We start from the raw sequence: 21,592 nt of genomic DNA, 5'->3' as shown, positions 1-21,592 counted from the left end.
TATTGGCCTAAAGCCTAATACCTTTTATTCTGAGAGAAGCCTCATGCCCTGCAGCAGGATAAATGAATGATGAAGACACTTAAGTATAAAACTGCAGAATGAAATTACAGAAGCTGTCTTCTGTAGTTTGTACAGGTTGGGTTACGCTTATGTAAGCGCGCTATATAATTGAACCAATAGTTGTAGCTTATATAGGACTTATATGACTGATGCAATGCCATATTATATACCATTAGAATAAATACTATTATTTAATAAGCACTTAGATGATCTAATGTCCTTTTTGTAACAGACAAAGTAGACAAGTGACTCAGTTTAAACGATATCTTTATTGCACCAGTATGTATTGATAACCTTTTACGAGTGAGATAAATATGAGTAATTCTACGATAAGAGGTAACTTTTGCGGCAATCAATTTAAAATAGAAAATTTATTATATATGTTGTTATTTTTTGCAATGAAACACATCACCTAAATGTACTTTATTAAAAAACGACACGATTAAATGCGTAATTAAAATATATTTTTTAGAAATTCCTTATAAAGTCTAAAAAAGTATCTACCCTGGCCTGTCCCCCTGTCGGTTTCAATTTAATTTGCAAACGATACATACCTTATTTATATCAGTTATTAAACTAAAGTATGTTAAACACAAATTTCAATAAATATATTTATGTACTGTTAATTAAAAATAAAACCATATTTATTTATTTGCAATATTTTTTAAGCGTAACTTTTGTCCCACTTTTTTGGGTATTTACCCTGGCAAATTTCATTACGATACTACAAACACAAATATAAAACAGCCATATTCCAAATAGTGCTCAAGGTCATCTATCGATGTGAAGTTAGCAACGCAAACACGTGAGCCGTTAAGAGCGTCGCCATTTTTTAGTTGTTGCGACGCGTTAGTTCGAAGTAGTGGCCGCGTGAGGTCATTGTTTCTCTCCACTGGTAAGTCATATAAGTTATATTATTTATTTAATTTATTTGCATTTACTGGTATAATTTATTAATAATGTAATAGTTAAAGTGTGATACTCAATGTACGGAAACATTTCTTATGTCAATTAAAACAATAAAATTTATCATGAAAACGTCTCTTCCCTGCCATATTTCCCCTGGAAAGATAACTGCCAGGGTAGAGACTTGTTGACCAGGGAAGATAATGTTAGTGCAAACAAACTTCGATATAGCATATTTTTACCAACGAACCGTTTAAAATAATTACATACTTTGGTAAATCCTTAAAACTGATAAATAAAGGAGTTCTTAGTTCATATTGTTTTTATATTATTGTCTCATATTGTTACAGATCATGGCACCACGAAAAAAGTTAACACGTGAAGAAAAACTACAGAAGAAACGTGAAGCAGAGAGACTACGATATGAAAGAATTAAAAATGATCCTGAAAAATATGAATTGCAAAAGCAAAAAGAAAAGGCTAAATATTTAAAAAAGAAGGAGAAAGGAATAATAAAGACTGTCGACCAAATGAATCCTAGAGAGCAACGTAAGGCCCGAAAGATATGGAAAAAGAAGGCAAGAGAACGTAGGCAACGACTTGCACTTCAAAATGTAACTAATCTTTCGGTAACGCCATCGATGTCACATATTAATGATCAAATTTCTCATAGAGTTATAGCTGCCAAACTTAAATCAAACCGAGCCAGAAGAGAAAGATATTTAATTAATAAGAAAAAAGATGAGACTATAAATAAACTGAAGACTAAATTAGCATGTTATAAAAAAAAGTTACAAAGATTACGAAAGCCTGAAAAACTGACACCTAACAGCAAAGTAGAACAAGTGTTAAATTCTCCAAATGCCAGACAAACAGTGAAGAAAAAATTATTATTTGCAGAAGTGATCAATCAACAATTAAAAGATAATTATTCTTCTCTTCTTAACAATAAAGAAAAAAGAATTTTCAAAAGAATTATAAGCGGGAAGCTGGTGAGAAAATACGGCATACTACAGAATGAAAAAAATATGAAACCTTTAAGAAAATTTGGACAAGTACGATTACTGGAAAATAAAAGGAAAGTCAAAGCAAGTTATGAAATAATGAAGACAAAAATTATAAATTTTCTCCAAGATGACTCGAATACGAGGTTATGTGCCGGCAAAAGAGATTATGTGACGAAGAAAGGAGATCGCAAGCAAAAGAGAGTTCTTTTGGATACTCTAAGAAATCTCCATAAATCTTTCATGAAGAAGTGCAATATCAAGATATCATATTCTCTATTCTGTCGCCTTAAGCCATTCTGGATAGTACACCCGAATTGCGACAAACGTGACACTTGTTTGTGCGTTACACACGCAAATATTGATCTGATGCTCACTGCTCTATTTCAAGCTAAAGTTATCTCTGTATCAAAGCATCAAAATCTGCTTCATATAATTTGTTGCAATAGGTACAACGAAGAGTGTCTTTCCCGAAAATGCAGAACTTGCAAAAATAAAGGACTCGAATACAAAGAATTTGATAATAATATTCAAATTGTCTGTAGAAAGTGGGAATCTGTCTCCACAAATATAACTGATCCAAAAACACATAAGGCAAGAAAAGTTACTAAATATTTGAAAAATTCGATACAGATTTGTCCTCGTGATTTGATTATGCAATTGGAATATAATTTGGAATATTTTCTTCAACACGAACTGAACATAGTCCACCAGCATTCTGGTCTTAAGATTAAAAAAGCTAATTTATCTGTGAAAGAAGCTATGATACACATGGATTTTAGTGAAAATTACTTAACTAAATACGCAGAAGAGATCCAGGCATTCCATTTTGGAGGTTCGCGTCAACAGATAAGTCTGCACACGGTCGTTACTTACACGAAGGAGCAAGCATCAGGTGGAGTAAAAACTACTTGCTATTGTTCGATGGCGCAAAATTTGTTACATTCGCCTCCAGCTATATGGGCACACTTACAGCCAATTTTGAACAGCCTGCCACCCGAAGTAGAGATCCTCCACTTCTGGAGCGATGGACCCGTAACACAATACCGCAACAAATACATGTTTTACTTTCTTGTCACCCATTTAACAGAATTCTACCCAGCCCTTGTACACTTTACGTGGAATTACCATGAAGCTGGACACGGTAAGGGGGCTCCTGATGGTGTCGGAGCTGTTTGCAAAAGATCAGCAGACCGATTAGTGGCTAGTGGCAAAGATATAGAATCTCTGAGAGATTTGTCAAATGCTATTCAGAAAAACTGTCCAAGCATCAATGTTTTCGTTATTGATGACGAAAATATCCTTGAGAAAGACTCTTTAATTGCTAGTGCTAAAGATCAAATAAAGACTTTTCCCGGTACATTGCGTGTCCATCAAGTGTCATGGAACATTGAAGATCCAAACAAATTGAAAATGAAGTCTTTAAGCTGCTTTTGCAATGAAAATTGTGATCATTTCAAAATTGGTGTCATAATATACTCCTCTAATAAAAAAGCTCGTCTCCGATTCGAAGATGTTTATGGACCAGATTCGGAGTTCGAGAACGAGAAGGAGAATCCATTTGACAGTGAACAAGTCATTACACCAAAAGGTGGCAAGCACCATATAGAGGATGAACAACAACCGTCCACATCCAAAAAAATATTTAAGAGCGGTGATTTTATTCTTGTCAAACTACCCTCTAAAAACACAGATTACCGTTACGTGGCCATGTGTACGGGTTTAGAAGAAGATGACGAAATACAGGTAGTTTTCTGTAAAATTGGAGACAACAGTGGAAAATTATTTAAAGTCGAAGAAAACGATATTTCATTTATCTCAGAAGATCAGATTGTTCAGGCATTACCTATACCAAATCTTATTTTAAAAGGGCAGAGGATGTTCTACTGTTTTAAAGAGTCTGTGAACGTGTTTGAGAGAGCTTAAGCATTTATTTTTTGTTATTATAGGCAAGAGAGGGCCTTTAATTTATATTTTTTATTTTATGTTTAAAACATGTTCATTTAGTGAAATGTAGCATAGGTACAGGTTATATGAAAATTATCTCAGTTGTCGCAAGTCTGATTATTTGTAATACTTAAAAGACGCTAGTCTATATAATTAGTATTAATAAAAGAATATTTTATTATTTGTTGTAGGTACAATGCCATGTTATTTTTTCATATTATTGTATAATAAGTCTAAAGACACTTTTGTTTTAAAATTCAGAAAAGGCTGACATAATATAGTCTGTTAATGTTAATATGATTAGAAAAAATGGTAGCCTGATTCTAGGTTAATTATAATGTTTAATTAAAGTTGATTTTACTTATTTTGTTACTTTTATTGCTACAAATTCTCTCCCCTGGCCAAATAAGTATCTACCCTGATCTGGGTGTCTCTACCCTGCTCAGTGTATTTACCCTGGCCTTGTAAAAAGTAATAAAATATGCATAAAGTGACTTGCCCTTACGTGAAAAGAGACATAAATAGGACACAAATCGTTATATAGATGTTTAATGAAAAAAGCGCAATTTTTCTCTGTGGCCGTATTCTCTATGGACTAAGAACCTCTTATCGTAGAATTACTCATATAACAATAATATGATACGGAATCCAAAGGATTATATTGAAAGTGCAATCCTTGACCTGAATACCTTCGAAGCCTTAATCGTTCGCTTTAATCCAACCAAAACATAAATCTGCAAGAGATTAACTGAAGGTGACTTGACAGAACTATAAATAAATGGTCACCGAAGTGTAATGTATGGGAACAGCTTCCCGGGATTTATACAGGTTGTTTAATATTGTATACTACCCAATAACCATGTTTCTATGTTACAATATATATTTTCGTTTCTATACATATAACAAGAATTTAAGCTTCGCGTGTCTGTCTGTACATCGAATATATGTATTTGCAAAAAAGCACAACTGAGTCGTCACCAACCCATGTCCCCCTGCTGAGCACAGGTCTCCTCTTCGAGTAAGAACGGTTTTGACCTAAGTCCACCAAGACGGCAAATTGGTGGATTTCACATACCTTCAGGAACTTCTTTAAATTGTAAGATCTCTTACGAGGTTTCCTTGCATTATTATCCTACACTGTTACGCAAGTGATAATTTGTAACACGCACTTAATATTGAAAAATTAGAGGTGCGTGCCCGGGATTTGACTCTTGGACAATTCATGAGAGTCAAGATTTAGATCACTATGCTATAACTAAATAGATACTTCTTGCCATAATAACCCTCCCATTTATCAAATGTTTTTCCTAGTAACTTAAAATGAAAATTTCTTTTAAAGCCACCGCCAGCCGCAGCCAGCTTAGTACTAAACGTCTCCAAGGTCTGACGCTTTTAAATATTTAAGCGGATTACAGCCAGGACGTCTTCCCAAAGAACACTTAGCGGAATCCTTCCTACAGCACTCGAGGAGAGATTGGCCATTACATAAAGATCTCCACTCGTGAGATTATGTGACGCTCCTTAGAGGCATATTTGCATATTGGTCGACTGGGTATGCAGTTGTATTTTCAACTGTTGCGAATAGCTTTATTGTGGTAGACTCTGTGTATGCAGTAGTGTGTTCAACTGTTGAGGAGAATAGTTTTACTTCACTCTTTATAGTTCACTTGTATCTGACAGACAATGAGTGTGTCAGGCACAAGAATAGTTTTATTATGCACTTCATTCCTTAACGTTTATTTGTATCTACAAAGTTTGAGTGTATCAGACACGGGCCGGGTCAGACAAAATAATATTTTTGTATAAAATATTTTGTCAGTTATGGTATTTGCCTGCTCGGCTGTGTTACGGTAAATATAAATACGGTAACATACATTGTATGTAGTTATGTACATTCACGTTAGACGACCTGCGTGGCAGAGCGATGAATATAGCGCTCTGACAGCAGGGGGTTCCAGGTTTAATCTCCGGCCAGACACAAATCAATTACTAATGACAGACTCTGGGCCTAGGTGTTTGCCTATTCGTCTTTGTGTCTATCCATAGCACCGACGATACAAGGAATCATAAAGTTGGAATATGAGTATAAAACGTTAAGCGCTATAAGCAAACAATGAAACCATTATTTTTGAGCGTCTGACACGTTCTGAACTTTAAATCTTAAAAATGTGTATGAAATTTAAAAATCCCTTTCATTTCCATAAACACGAGTTATATTAACGTCCTCTATAAATTACTTATTCCAGCCATTTAATCCGGAATCCTTGGCACAAAAACGCATGAGAACTACAAATCCGCACTGTCAGACTGCTCTGATTTAATGCTTCCCTTACTAATACTATTGCTTTAACTTATCTAATACTCGTATTATACAATTGTAGGTGCTGAGGCAATAAAATTATAAGGCAGGTGATAAATTCGTAAGTATTATATGTCTTAATTTAAATAATATAGCTGTCGCATTATTTTGAAGACGACTGCATATTATACAATCGGCACTAATATATTTACCATTCAGATGTTTGATCATTCTTGACCTGCGGTCGAACCCGGGACTCTGCGCGTCAGGTCAGTATTGTGACCGTCTTCACTCGGATAAAATAATATAAAAATATTTTGTTACAAAACCATGTCCTTAAATTAGTTCCCAAAAGGTTATGACTTACAAAACTGACTAGTTGTAACTAATTTCTGCACACACACACAAACACACACAAATGATATCTTAATGTCATTATTATTGTCATCATCATCATTATCATCATGGGATTCGAACCTGGACCAAGTCTACCATTTAACAAAACGTTATACATATTGCAAACCCAGTTCAACTTGAACATCAAACCGTGCTTAACCGAAACAGTTATTTACGTTGGACAACGGTTACCGGTAACTGGCTACGTTAACTGGGTGAATGCATGTTCCGTATTGATACATTATTCTTAAACTACTCTAGTTTACCCCATTTTCTGTCTCTGTGTAACACGCGAAACTTTCATACGAAAGAATGAGACGGGTGTATCAAAGCTCGGCCTGTTGAAATAAGTATTGCACATGATCGAAATTAAGTTACGTGAGCGATTTATAAGCTGACTAGCTTTTGCCCGCGGCTTTTCTCGCGATCACGGGTCGTCGATACAACCATTTGAACCATTATATCTTGGATCGATTGTTATGGTAACAACTGAAGATCGAAGTGAATAATCAAAGCTACTATCGATCGATGTTATCGTTTGGTGACCTTAAATTGGCACCTTAAAAGTTGTTTCATCTATCGCTTTGGTACAGCACTTTTTTCGGAATAAAAGATACTCATGTCCTACTCGTGCCCTTTTCTGACCCCCTGACAACTCATAAGCAAAATCTCGTGACAATCGGTTAGCGTGAAAGTGTAGCAAAGAAACAAACAAGCTAACATTCGCATTAAAATATTATAGTTAGGATTTGTTCATAAAAGTTATATTTAATTTATGACGCAAATGTAACTTGACGAGGAAAATAACTTTTATATTTTTGCTGGCTTCTTCCTGATTGTTTCTTAGAATAAGCATTACGTAAATGACGCTTGTGGAAGTTTTCATTAAAATTAGACAAAAGATCTTAAGAAATGTGTCTGATTACGCATTACTAATCTTGAGGACTAGGACTGTCACCTCATATTATGTTAACCATACGGCACCCCAACACCGGTCCAACGAAACGCAGGACTTCTCGCTAGAAATAGGTGTGGCGATGGTACCTCCCTGGTCGAACCATACTGGTTCTATCTTACACCCAAAAAATTCGCTAATATTCACTTTACCTATCCCGGTGCAATTTTCCCGAAACATAACCATTCAAACATAAGGTGAAATGAAGTTTGAAGGTGGTAGAACCCTTTGTGGTTCGACTCCGGCGGCACCACCGCCACAACTTGTTCTGCTTCATAACAGCAGTGTTAAGCGCTGGTGTGTTCTGGTTTGAAGGGTTTGTTATGGGAGACACTTTTCCGCGGGCCTCCAGCTTAATCTTCAGGAGTAGCGGCGCATCCGTGGCTGACCTCGGGTAGGAATATCTTATCCTATCTGGGGTTGATTGTGTCATGTATGGCACTAGACACAATCACCTGATACCATACAGACCATACAATCCACCTCTGTATGCTCATCTGCTACTTGTTTATTATAAAAAGTACACTGCAGTGCAATGCCTTCACGACAAATTAAAATTAGAAAACCTAACGCAAACACGACACAGTAATCCACATTTCGACACTTGTACCCCAGTTGATACGATCGCACACGCCTCGCCATCGCATCGCCTGACTTAACTTACACGAGTCTGGTTACGATACGGTCCGGGTCCGGTTACGGGACCGCGCAATCCGTACGGTGTCCGGTCTTACGTAAACTGTGTCTCAACGAGCGCCCTGCAAAAATAATGTTGACACGGTAGCGACACCTGTTATTTTAATAACTGTGTACTACTTGTAACGAATAGACGGGTTGAACTCGTTTTAAGTCCTACTGTTATATTGTAAAACATACTTTTATCTTTATCTCTGATCGGTAGTTCTGCTGAACTCAATAATTAGAATTAGCAATGATATAGTGATATGAGGATATGTCAATTGGTAATAGTCAAATAAGAGTAGCATCTTTTATTACTGCGATGCAGGACGACTATTTATTTCTACATAATAACAGCAATATTAAGCGCCGTTGTATTTTGGTTTGGAGTTTGGGTTAAGAAAGAGACATACGAGGTATTACCACTGAGAAATAATCTGAAATGCCTCAGAAAAGAATGTCTTCCTTACCTTCCACACCATTCAAACCAGAAAACAGCAACGCTTGACACTGTTGTTATAAGACAGAAATAGGTGTGATGGTAGTTCCGCAGTAGTCAAACATCAAAGGGTTCTACCACACATATAGGGCATCTCGGAGGTCTCCAAAGAAAGGCACCGGTGCAACCATTGCCTGTCTATTTACGTCAACATATGACGTAACAGGTGTTCAAAACTTCTCGACGGGGCCACTAAGCATATAAATCTAGGATATCTAGAACAACAGTACCCTTAGTATGAGCCTTTACGTTTTTACAAAAATGACTGTTTTTGTATTTGTTTACGTATTTCCCATACATTTCCAATCAGTTCTGATACAGTCCGCTAGAGGCACTAAACAAGTACAAAAACAGACATTTTTGTAAAATCTTAAAAATTCATACTAAGGGCATAAGATCAGTCCAAAAATCCATTCCTTAGTAACGCCAATGTATTTCACAACAGGTGTTCAAGTTACAAGTATCCGATTACAATCAGTTGCTCAAACGACCAATATTGTGCAGCTTTATCTTACGTTACATTATGTAAGTCGGTGAACGACTGACATATTGGAGATAAAAATAAATTTCCATTATTAATTCGTACACGTTGATTGCGAAGGTCGTGGAAAGTAATGTTATAACGAATTAAGGTCGCGTCGCAGGCGTAGTGGCATTAACGCCGATTTTTTAACCATTGATTTGATAACCATAAAACCAGGTTCTCGTTCGGGAGGTCCGACGTTCAAATCGTAGCCATACATCAGGTTTAATCAGTTAGAGCGCTTGAATTAGAATTACTTGCTATAACGGTGAACGAAAACACCTCGAGGAAACTCTGCTCCTTCATTTTGTATGTTCGGAGGGGGGAAACCTTCAAAACGTACCCGACACCATGGGAGCGACGCTGGGTTATGTGAGATTTTTACCGCACTAAAGCCCCCCCCGGTGGCCGTCCTCAGCTTGGTGGAGAACTCCCGGATCTCCGATGGAACACAACCGGAGTCCTCTGTTCACTTAACCAGGGATCGAACCTAGTACCTACCTCGACATGTCAGACACATGCACGCGTCTTTATTACCGAGCTTCTCATGCATGGTGGTTTGGGTCTTCCACACTATTGTTTTACACAGCAAAATTTGATAAAAGGGAATAAAACTACGCATTTTCATACAAATTTATGCCCGTACAAACAGTTTCTTTATAATGCGGTGTGCTTGTGGTTACGTATGAATAGTCTTACGACTTATACACCAGGGTCAATAAATCAAAACAAATTGTAATCTCAACGACGAATCTGAAATCTAGACTAGAGAAACACCGTGTTATGTAACGCTAACAGCGCCCCCATTACATCTCTTCTCGTGTTGATCATTTATGCAACCTCTGTGCAGTTTGTTGCTCTGAATATATAATAGCGTTGTTGTGAAGTTGTTATTTATCTGATTTGGATCATAGTGGATCACTTAGGTAATGCGGCATCTTAGCATAATGATATTGAAATGACTATGACTTTATTGCTAAACAGTAAGATAAGCCTTAAGACACTCATACTATGATTCCCTGAGATCTTAATATAATACAAAAGATACTATAAATAAAGCTCCAAAATCTTAAATACGTCGTCGACGTGCATTCTAAAAAACCTGCTTGCGACGTCGTGTCGTGAGTTATTAAACATACAAGTAGATAAAATTCCACGATACGCCATAGCCGATATAAGCCGATATAATTACTAAGATACGACATAGTATTTCCTGTACCTATGTATTTAGGCTCTTTTCAAAAAAATATCTTAGAAAAACATCTGGGTCTGAGTGTTTATGTGCTACCCTCTGTGTGTTTGTGGCATGCCGAAACTGGCCATCTAACACTAGGTCTATAAGTGTAGAAGATCTCATTTAACAATATCAAAAACACCAACAAAATAATATTTTAATATTTCGCTTACGTTAACTTAAATTATGTATAAGATAAGTGCAAGTCACTTACCTCTTATACGAACATTCGCATTCCTCTATTTCACAAACGTACATAGATGTCTGTTTTTTATGAGTCCGTGAGCGCATTGTCCCAGTTGGAGTTCGAAACACTTTTAAATTCACTTCAGAAACACTGTATTCACTTGATTAAGTACAAAAACGCTTTCTTACTTCTTCGTTCTTTCAAAATTTGTAGTATTAAACACTTTTTTACGTCTTTATTTCAAACTATTCCTTTTATAGAGTTAAAATTTGATTTTACTAATAATATGTTTCGTTTAATGTGCGGATGGGCCCTTAATTAAAAAATAAAAATTACGTGATAAAGAAACACTTTTTAAGGAAGATACTCCTCCTAGAACATAATATAGGAGTCGACTGTACAATATCCACTGAGCCACAAGCAAACAATTAATCCGAGTCAGTACAAGGAGCGGCGGTCGGAACAAAGCGTACATTACTCCAGTTTAATTAAGGAACTGCTTGAACCAACTCCAGTAATACAATGAAATACAACAAACGAAAACTCTATACAAGAAAATTCACAACTTCTTTATTAAATACATGAGATATTTGTTTTGCTTTAGAATTGTGCATCAATATTAAATTTAGTATTTTATTTCCTTGTTACGATGAAATTGTAATCGAAAAAGGTGTAATTTTTTATTTATCTCTCGCTTGTTTACTATAATGTTTACGCGAGAAAGATATACACAAGCCGTCATTTCAAATTAAATTCTTTATCAATACAAATTGGCTAAGCTTTCTTTCCACTAGCGAATACAGATATTAGACATGTTGACTCCCTAAGGACAAAGTTGGAACGTTTTTGCAGTTTAAGTACTATATAAAGAACTACTACTACTTTGGCACTTCGATAGCACAACGTACACAGATTATACAATTGTGGAGATATGTTGCTTTTATGTTTTATTAAAAGACAAAGGTATTTTTTATCGATGGGTAATTTATGGATTTTTTTTAATGATTGATTTTCTATTAGAGATAAAAAATCTAATTAAATTAGACCACTCACAACATTTTAACGCGACTTAATTCAGGCACACATTAAACCAATTTAAATATTCATTTTCACTGCCATCACATTACACAATTATTTATATTCTATATTTATATATACTGTGACATATTAACTACGTACACGCGCGGTATAAACTAAAGTAAAATCTACTAAACAATAAAAGTAGGCGTCGCAACGCCATATGCGTTTGTAATAAAAGATGCAATGGGCGGAACCCATTTGAACAATGATAACATAACAACAAAGATAGTGTTATAAGTTCGTCATCCAGTTTTTAATTCTAAGTTTAAATATTAATCCTTATTATTGGCCTTATGAGAGCCATATGCCTGCAATCTATGTAATTGCTGGAGGATTTTATATATCGATTGACGATCGAGCGATTATAGAAGCGTCGAAAATCGATGTATGTGCTTACCATAAATCGTTATCTGTAATGCAGCTGTGAATTTTTTTTAGAATGTATTCGATGACGACTGATCCATTCCATCGGCGATCGATGGCAACGATCGATTGGTATGGTAACAATCGATCAACGATCAATTGATTAATTGATGATTAACGTTCAGTGGTCGCATACATCTCCTGACCGCGTCCAATTACTCTTTATTTTGTAGATGGATTACGAACATACTGTTGAGCTGGCGGCGCCTCTACGTCTGATCTCATTAATGATCATCATCATCATACCGTTCATTCATTAATGACCCACTGCTGAGCATGGGTCGCCTATTATAATGATTAAGATTGGAACATATCAACATAGTTCACCGTGTTGGCCAAATGCAGATTGGTAGTCTCAGTTACGCACGTTTCCTCGCGATGTTTTCCTTAATCATTACCTCATTAATACAAAAACAAACTATATCAACATTTTCATCATCTAATACATAACTCATAATATATAATGTCGTCTATTTTCGCAAAACACAATAGAGAAGCTTTTAAAATGTAGAGTAGCTCTATCATACACATTTCATAGCCTTCCGCAATTAAATACAACTAATATCTCGGTATTCGGGTTAATGTATGTCTGTTGTCTCGAATAGAATGTAATTTGCATATTATTATTTAATAGAAATTGATTATATAAACATTATAACATTGTTGTGTTCATCAGAGCCGCGTAATTGCATTATGTTAAATGTAGCGGAAATTATATGTAATTAATAGATCCTAATTATACAATCGACATTAATTGAATGTTGGTGGTGAGGTGGTATATTAAATAAGTTCGTATAAGTTGTAGTTCGACTACGGCAGCACCACTGCCATATTAATTTCTGTCTATTAACAATAACAGTTCTAATTTCTGCTGTATTATGGTTTGAAGGGTATGATAAGGGAGACATAGTTATCCAAGGCGTTCCAATTCAGTCCTCCTCAGGAGTAATAATGCATTTTTTTATTTTTTTATATATATATTTGAGCCTAACGATAAAGCAAGCGTGCTACCTGATGGAAAGTAGTCAACGTCGCCTATGAACATTTGCAACACCAGAGGAGTCGCCAATGCATCGCCGGCTTTGAAGGAGAGCTCTTTTTGCACCTTTTTTTGAAGAGCCCCATGTCATAGCGCTCCGGGAATACTTCAGGAGGAAGTTCATTCCACATCTTGCACGTTCATGACAATGGCATCTCTGGTGGACCTTAAGTAGAAAACTAATCTTATCTTGGATGGGGGCTGACAATGGGCGGTAGTTGCCACTTACCATCAGGTGGACTACATGATCGTTTGCTACACACATATATAAAATAATGTACCGACAAATGTATCACTATTTACAACGAGATCCGATAAAACTGTCGACAACGGCACATTTACGGGATGTTACAACGATTTTTAATCAGGTCGGATATTATTAGCGTAGATCTTTGTATTGCGCACAAAGACGAGTACACAAACACCACTAGAAAGACAATGTCATCGTTTTGATGGCCAGGAATTGAAACCGAAACAATCTGCCTGATAGACAAAGCATGCATTTGAAGGTGGTGGAATTGTCTGTGGTCCGGGAACACCATCGCCACAACTATTTCTGCATAATAACAGTAGTTTTAAGCGCTGGTGTGTTCTGGTTTGAGAGTATGGTAAGGAAGACCTACTTACCCCAGGCAATCTGTCACAGTTCTCAGGGTTAGCGGCGAATCTGTAGCCGAATGCAGGTATGAATCTAATTTCATTTAGAGTTGATTACAGGTACTTATGGGCGGCAGTAGGCACTTTCTATCGGGTATACTTTGTGTTTTACTGCTACTCTAAAAGAAATACTATTTTAGGTATCTCGCTACTGCACCAGTATCACAACAGACTAAAATACTATAAGAAGGGTTCAGAAACTAACGCAAATAAACCCCAATAATGTTAAACAAAATATCCTCAAACTTAACGCAATTGATCCCCGTTCAAACTTCGTTCAACCTGAAAATCCTTTTAGCACTGCGAGCTACTAGTGCTTTTTTCAGCGTGTAGGTAGCTAGTAATCTCTCCACCCCGCTAGGGGGCGCTGACGTGCTCTACTTTCGTTTGGAGCCTTATTTCTTTCTTTTGTAGTCATCTAAAATAAGTATTTCTGCCTAATAACATCAGTGTTAGGCGCTACTGTGTTCCGTTTTGAAGGGTGTGGTAAGGGATACAGATTTTTCCGAGGCGTTCCAGTTTAGTCCTCAGCGGTAGCGACGCGTCTGTGGCCGACCTAAGGTAGGAATATCTCATGCTATCTGGGGTTGATTACAGATGTCCATGGGCGGCAGTAGCCACTTACCATCAGGTGGACTGCATTCCCGTCTGCTACTCCTATATTATAAAAAAATAATCCGTAGTCAAATATTTTTTAAGAAGTTTGTAATTTTGCTAGAATATATAAGGGTGAACTAACCAAGTGTAATAATGCAACCTTGTTTGCTTCAATTTCATAAAAACACCCAAGAACGCTAGTTTTTAACAAATCGAGTACGTAATCCTAAGTTGACAAAGGGATGAATGACGAGCCTCCCCTATGGTTGCCACTTTTTAGATAAAGAAAACATTAAGGTAAGTATTTCTTACATAAACATTGGAATAATATATTATTTTAGCAACAAATACTGTATTTTCATTTGTTTATTGTGACAACCTATTTGTCTTTCGCCGATCTCTTTCCAAACATTGGGTATCACTGCTATTAAAACAATTCCGAAGGAAAATTATCTGAATTACCGATGAAAATTAAGAGATTTATGTGGTCCGCTATTTTTCTATAATACATTGCATAGACGAAAATAATAAAATACTATGTATTATAGTACGGGCGGCAGCCCTATCCTCAGCGCTCGTCTAATGAGCTCCGTTCTTTGTTTTCGCCCTGGAATCCTTTGTTCCTCATCCCCAGTGTTACTATGTCGCGTTTGTATTTGTTAATGTATCACGAAAGATTCCTGAAAAAAATCTTTATACTACCATGTTTTATGCACTTCTCTTTTACGTAGAATAATAGTATCAACATTTTTCAGGGATGTCTAAAGTTATACAACAGGTGACTTATCTAAATTTAATCTAAGGGTAGTGATGCCTTTTTTTTTGTTGACGAGGGGAAAACCTTCAAAAGGTACCCGACGCCATGTGAGTGACGCCCGATTATGTGGGATTTTTACCGCACTAAAACCCCCCCGGTGGCCGTCCTCAGCGTTTGGTGGAGAACTCCGGGATCTCCAACGGAACACAATCGGAGTCCTCCTAACGCGATGCCCTTTTATCGGGCTCTGCCCTGGGGGGTGCAATTTACGCTCCTCTCACATCCCCTGGTGATTACAGCGATATGCGACCACACAAACCGCTGTCCTTCCCGGGGTCGCTTGCTGGACGGTTTGAGCTCCCACTCTTGCCGCCCGCAAACCCGGAAGCCCCTTTTAGTCGCCTCTTACGACAGGCAAGGGTTCCCGTAGCCCTATTCTGGTCCCGGTAATACAGGGACAAAGGGTAGTGATAGCCTAGTGATCGAAACTCGGCCTCTCGAACGAGGGGTCCGAGTTTCAAATGACCCAGACACGCACTTCGGAAAATCAGTTCGAAGATATATGCGTATTAGAATTCAATTATCACTAGCTTTAACGGTGAAGGAAAACATTGTGAGGAAACCTGCATACCTGAGAGATCTTTTAAAAAAAAATCTCGAAAACCCGGTAGATATTAATTAATAATTAATCTATGCAATATTAAGACCACCAAAGTTGGCCAAATGAAGATATCTGCCCACTAATTATAAAATTTAAAATCTTTGTTAGGTAGTTTAATAAATAGCGTTATTCGAAACGCCCCATTTAAACACATTTATTTATTATCTAACCCTTGAACGTACATAAGTTAATTACTAATAAGATTAAGAGTAAGTCCAATAAGGGATAACGGCTTAATATAGATAATTATAATGGAATTAGAACATGCTTCACCAACTTTATACGACAATGTCATGATAGCCTTTGAAGACTAATTTAGAACGCCTCATACCTACTGCTGAGCACGGGTTTTTCTACACAAATAAAGTGGATACTTCACCGAGGTTTGAAGAATACTTCACCGAACCACGGTAATAGTACCGAACTGTTACAAATCCGTATTTGTGGATGTGGATGAAATAAGTACGTGGGTAACTCATGCCGGATACTTCGCTTAGTTCGCCTTTAAGACCTTCCAGACAGTTTTTTTATTCACTTTTAGGGTTCCGTACGAAAGAACAAAAGCGGAACCTTTCTCACTCTACTATTATTAGGATCATTCGCGCTTAACCGAAGACGAATTAATAACGTAAACAAGTGAATTTTGAATTCGTAGCTTAGCGGTCACCCATCCAAATTCTGACCGCGTCCGAAATTCCTTAGCATCGTATCCGATATACAAAAACGGCTATAATTGTTTAGCAGATGACTCTATTTTTATTTATTAAACTTTTATCAGAAGCTGTATATGAATCCGTTTCCCACACGGTTGCTATTCTGACCAGAATACAATCACAACAGGCCTGTGATTCGTTTGTGAACTCAATATTGAGTGTAATTAGCCTAGTTGCTGATGTATTATTAATTTTGAACAGGTATGAAAAGAGTAGTAATTATGTACATAACTAATTACATTTCTATAGAATCTACATTGTCCATTGTTTATTATAAATTCATTGTATTTTTATTAAACCTATAAAATAAATTAGAGTAATTTGAAACTAACAATAATTTTCACACCTGAACCAAATAGAAATAATAATCTGAAAGTATCTCTCTCGACTCTTGACTCTAATAATCTACAAATTATTCTTAATATTGTTCTTTTTCTACTTTGAAAGCTCTAGAAATCTGATTCTACATATTGGTATAACGATACTACTTTATAAGTCACACTTATTTGTTCATCCCGGTTGTATAAATAAACATTTTGTTTTATGTATAAGAGATAATAGTAAAAACCAAAATCTTAGAGTATTTCGCTACACTCAGCAAACCATTTTTTGCTCCACCCTGCATTTTCATTAAAAACTAAAACAGCGTTTACTTCTAATTAGGACAGCTAGCCAGTACCATTTAGAAAACGCATTTCAACATGTTTTCCTATCTTTTCGTAACGCCCAAATTCTAAAAACACCTGATGTAAACATTGCCTTAACACACCCAATACCCGTTCACCTCAAAGCAGGAAGTGTTCACTTGTCGAGTGAAATATAGATGGCGTGCGCCCCAATTTTGGCGTGTTTTATAAAATCACAATTTATTTCTTTTAGGGTCCCTTATCGGCGGGCGAGCGTTGCATGCTGATGAGGCAAGAATGGCTTAAGGAGAAGGATTTTGAGAAGGACGGTGTTATAATGATGAATCTTGGGTGGATTTTGACAGAAACGGTATCTTCTGTGTGAAGGATATGAGAAACAAAGTTAAGGAGCGTAGAGTCCACATGATTGTAAGAGAGACATGATGTTCAATGTTGTTTATTTATTTATTTATTATTTAATCGTCACTAACATACTGTTCACTTATACATAATTACATACATTATTGAATAATCTGTACATGCTAAGTGGCAGTACAATTATTAGTGACGACATCATGTCATATAAATATGTAGATTGTTTCGGAAATTTGTAAGAATTTTACGCTGTACATATTTGGAATATTACCTATAGAAATAAGACTCTGAATTGTAATAGAAGTGGAGTAAAAGAAGCTAGACAAGTCCTCTTAAATTATACTATGGGACATTAAATATTGACAACTTATAAGTAGTGTTCAATAGTTAAATTTACAAAACGTTTATGTAATCTAAACCCTTTTTATAAAAATATAAATGAATAATAAACAAACAAACAAACGCTTTCTACACAGCCCCCCACTAGAATATCCTGTGTCGTGGGTGCCATGAATACACACAAAGACGAAAACACAAACGGACCCAGAATAGATATTTAAATTCATCATTCAGATACCTATCTGGTCGGGGATCGAACCCGGAACCCTTTGCGCGTCAGACCGGTATGGTGACCGCTCCACCACGCGGGTCGGCAATAATAATAAAATTAATTAAAAACTACCTGCACCTTAATGAAACGCAAGTAAAGGGAACATACATATTATTATTAGCATCGCAGAGTATTAACACACCTAATAGAACTGTTTACGTGAATTAAAAATAAATGTACCTACACATCTATGTGTTGCAAGAGTTACGATGCAGTGTAAAGCGCAACTAAACAAAGTAAACTATATTACACAGACTATAATGTATTGAAAGTAAATATCAATTTATAAAAGCTCTGTTCTAAATATTTGAAGACTTTATAGACATAGACTTTATGCTCTTCTGTATATGGCAAGCGGCGTAGCACAGTAGTTCTCGGTTTAAATGCCTTAAGATTTCTGATGTGACGAAACTCTCATTTGCTTGGTTTGGTTTCTTTGGTATGTTTTTGTTATGTTTAATAGCGATCGATCAATTCAATCGGAAGTTATGTAAATTTCAATTATATAAATCAAATTAAGCATACATCCTACTTACAACGGAACCAAGGGCGACTAGTTGTAAATATAAACATTACATTATATTACATCTCGGAAACTCAAAGGCGTGCCTGCGAGGTCTCTTTGACCCCGAAGGCCGAGCCAGCCCACGCAGAAATAACTCGCCTTGTAAAGGTATGGGGCGTTGTAAGTAATTGTTACACGCTTTGATGCCAACATAACAATGTTGGTGTCGATTTTTGTGGTAAAATACACAAAGTTATTCTTACATGAGCAGAGGACCGGTTGGAACGCTGCCAATAAGGAGATAAGGCTGATAGATTTGTATGGATGGATGGTTGGATGGATACATCAAAACATCTCCTACATTTTTTTTCCGAGATACCAGCAGTAACTAATTATGTACTTAAAACTAAGCTGGGAACTAAGTAAAAGGTGACTTAAACTCTGAAGTACGAGTGTGAATGTTTATCTTACATAATTACTTTACTTAGGATTACTGTTCTACGAGTATTTAGAATAAGTTTCAGATATCTAGATAATGTATATACTTGAAATGTGGACTATATACACGGGTGCTGGAAGATTTTTGGCTGCCGTTTACAATTGTACATTCAATTCGATAATAACAAGAGTGTAAGAAATTGCATATTTTTCTCAAATAAATACATACCTATAAAAATGTTAAAAACAATTATGATTCAAGATACTCCCTCATTTTTTATCAACGGAAGAATGACGTAAACTCGTCTTCGAAGAGAATTGAAATTCCATTTACTGCTGCATTTTAAGCCCGGGAGTAGGTACTTGAAGAATTCTCTGTCACTGGCGGAGATTTTACTGCATAAGTGCCTTTTAAACTTTGCTATGGAAATTGTTTTAAAATGACTACCAAGAGGTACATAATATAAATAGAATTTAATTACAATATTAAAAACATTTATTTATCATTTGAAATTGTACACATTTTTTTATAATACAAGTGTGCAATGAGTTTGCAGTCTACCTGACGATAAGTGGTCATTACCCATGGACATCTACAAACAACCTCAGATTAGACCAAAGTTGCTTTGATACCTATTAGAACCTACTTACGGCATAATAATCAACTATCCAATGTTGTCTACCAAAGACTCGACAAATTCGTCAATGTCTAGTATGATGAAATTGTCGATCTTTGGTAGGCCAAATATTGGATAGATTGATTATTAATAACGCACGTAAGATAGAATGCTATGTATATATGTATCTCCTTTAAACCAGAACACAGCAGCGCTTAACACTGCTGTTATTTGGCAGAAATAGCTGTGGTGATGGCGCTTCCACCGTCCACCACTACCCACCAGTTTCACACAGATAACAAACAGGCACACACAACAAAATCAATCAAACAAATCACACATCACACGTAACACTCGCTGACAATTCGCAACGCTCATCACACATGGCATTTGCGGGTGAAGGTCGTAGGCCATACGTGGGTCTTGCCACACCAACTTCAACGTCACCACACGATGAAACGCTTCTAATTAGAGGACGCTCAAGGCTCCGTAACTAATAGCCATGTTTATATTAATATGGTGATGGTTCTCAGAAAATTGTTATTACATTCTGTGATAAAGGTTAAGGTTTCGATTTAAAGTACTTCCGTAGATTCAAGTTTTGGTTCAATATCGTTTTTAGGGTTCCGTACGAAAAAAATAGAAAACGGAACCCTAGGATCACTCGTGGGTCTGTCGCAGCCTGTCCCTGTAGTTCCGGGACCAGAATAGGGCTACGGTATCCCCTGCCTGTCGTAAGAGGCAACTAATAGGGGGCTTCCGGGGTTTCGGACGGCAAGAGTGGGAGTTCGAACCGCTCGGCCAACAACCTCGGGATGGACGGCGGCATGTGTGGTCGCATACCGTCGTGAACACCAGATGGTGTGGTGAGTTTCAAGCTCACCTGGGCGGAGCCCGACGGGGCAACGCGCCAAGTGGACTCCGGTTGCGTTACGTTGGAGATCCCGGAGTCCCCTACGCAGCGCCGAGGACGGCCACCGGGGGGGTTTTAGTGCGGTAAGAATCCCACATAACCCCGTGCCGCTCCCACGGCATAGGGCACCTTTTGAAGCTTTTCCCCTCGTAAACAAAAAAAAGGGTCTGTCGCAGCCAATTTATTTTCCGATCGCGGAGGGTAATGGTATACAAGGATATGTACATATGTATGTATCTTTGGCGTGTCCTACAGCTTAAACGGCTTGACATATGAGGCGGCTTGACGACGTACGCTTATAATACTGAACATATTAGGACATATTAACGTATGCGGCGTCATTGGATATGTTTAATTGTGGGAGTGGCATAGACCTTTCCTTTTCGGTATAGTTGTTATTACTATCAAAATTTATACACATACATATTTAAGTCTGTCATGTACAAATGATTCATATAGCAAAGACTACTTTAGGACAACCATTCCATTTTAATTAGGCGACTCTTGCAATGAAGTAAGTCGTTGTCCCACTACTCGCCATGGATCTCTCTTTCTTTCTTTCAAATGGGGTAAGCCTGAAACAAAATCTTTTTTATTTTTTATTAATTACTTATAATGTTTTGTAGTATGGTGTGATTGTCCAGAAATTAATATATTTTCCAAGCTTTTATTTTTATTATTTTCTACCAAAAATTACTGCAATAATAATATAACTTCAAGGATATATACACAGTACATTAAAGTACCCAATTAAAGTTTAAAGAGCCACTCAATCATACGTTTCCTGTCAGTAATGGTTTGAACTTGGCAACATTTGTAATTTAAAATGTTTTCTAAAAATTGGCTCAAGAATGCTATCCTTGAAGTTTTATGGGAAAATCCCAACACCTAAT

General features: G+C 36.7%; 2 protein-coding genes across 3 annotated transcripts in view; one reads left to right on the top strand and one right to left on the bottom strand.

The window, feature by feature from the left end:
• Positions 1-21,592, bottom strand: part of siz (Brefeldin-resistant Arf-GEF family protein schizo) — a 219,023-nt gene that overhangs the window by 88,980 nt on the left and 108,451 nt on the right. The window lies entirely within an intron of this gene.
• LOC140754824 (uncharacterized) lies at positions 792-4,217 on the top strand. Its single transcript, XM_073089938.1, has 2 exons — positions 792-955; positions 1,317-4,217. Exon 2 carries the CDS (start codon positions 1,320-1,322, stop codon positions 3,894-3,896), a length of 2,577 nt encoding a protein of 858 aa, XP_072946039.1. The 5' UTR covers positions 792-955; positions 1,317-1,319; the 3' UTR covers positions 3,897-4,217.

The sequence above is a fragment of the Epargyreus clarus genome, unplaced genomic scaffold (assembly GCF_041222505.1).
Source record: "Epargyreus clarus isolate Ecla_fem2 unplaced genomic scaffold, WU_Ecla_fem_2.2 ptg000031l, whole genome shotgun sequence".
Taxonomy (NCBI): domain Eukaryota; kingdom Metazoa; phylum Arthropoda; class Insecta; order Lepidoptera; family Hesperiidae; genus Epargyreus; species Epargyreus clarus.
Note: the sequence above shows the minus strand (reverse complement) of the source record. Positions and strands in the feature narration are given on the sequence as shown.

What these genes read in the sequence shown, in the direction of transcription:
- LOC140754824 (XM_073089938.1), top strand. Translation starts at nt 1,320, where the DNA reads ATGGCACCACGAAAAAAGTTAACACGTGAAGAAAAACTACAGAAGAAA.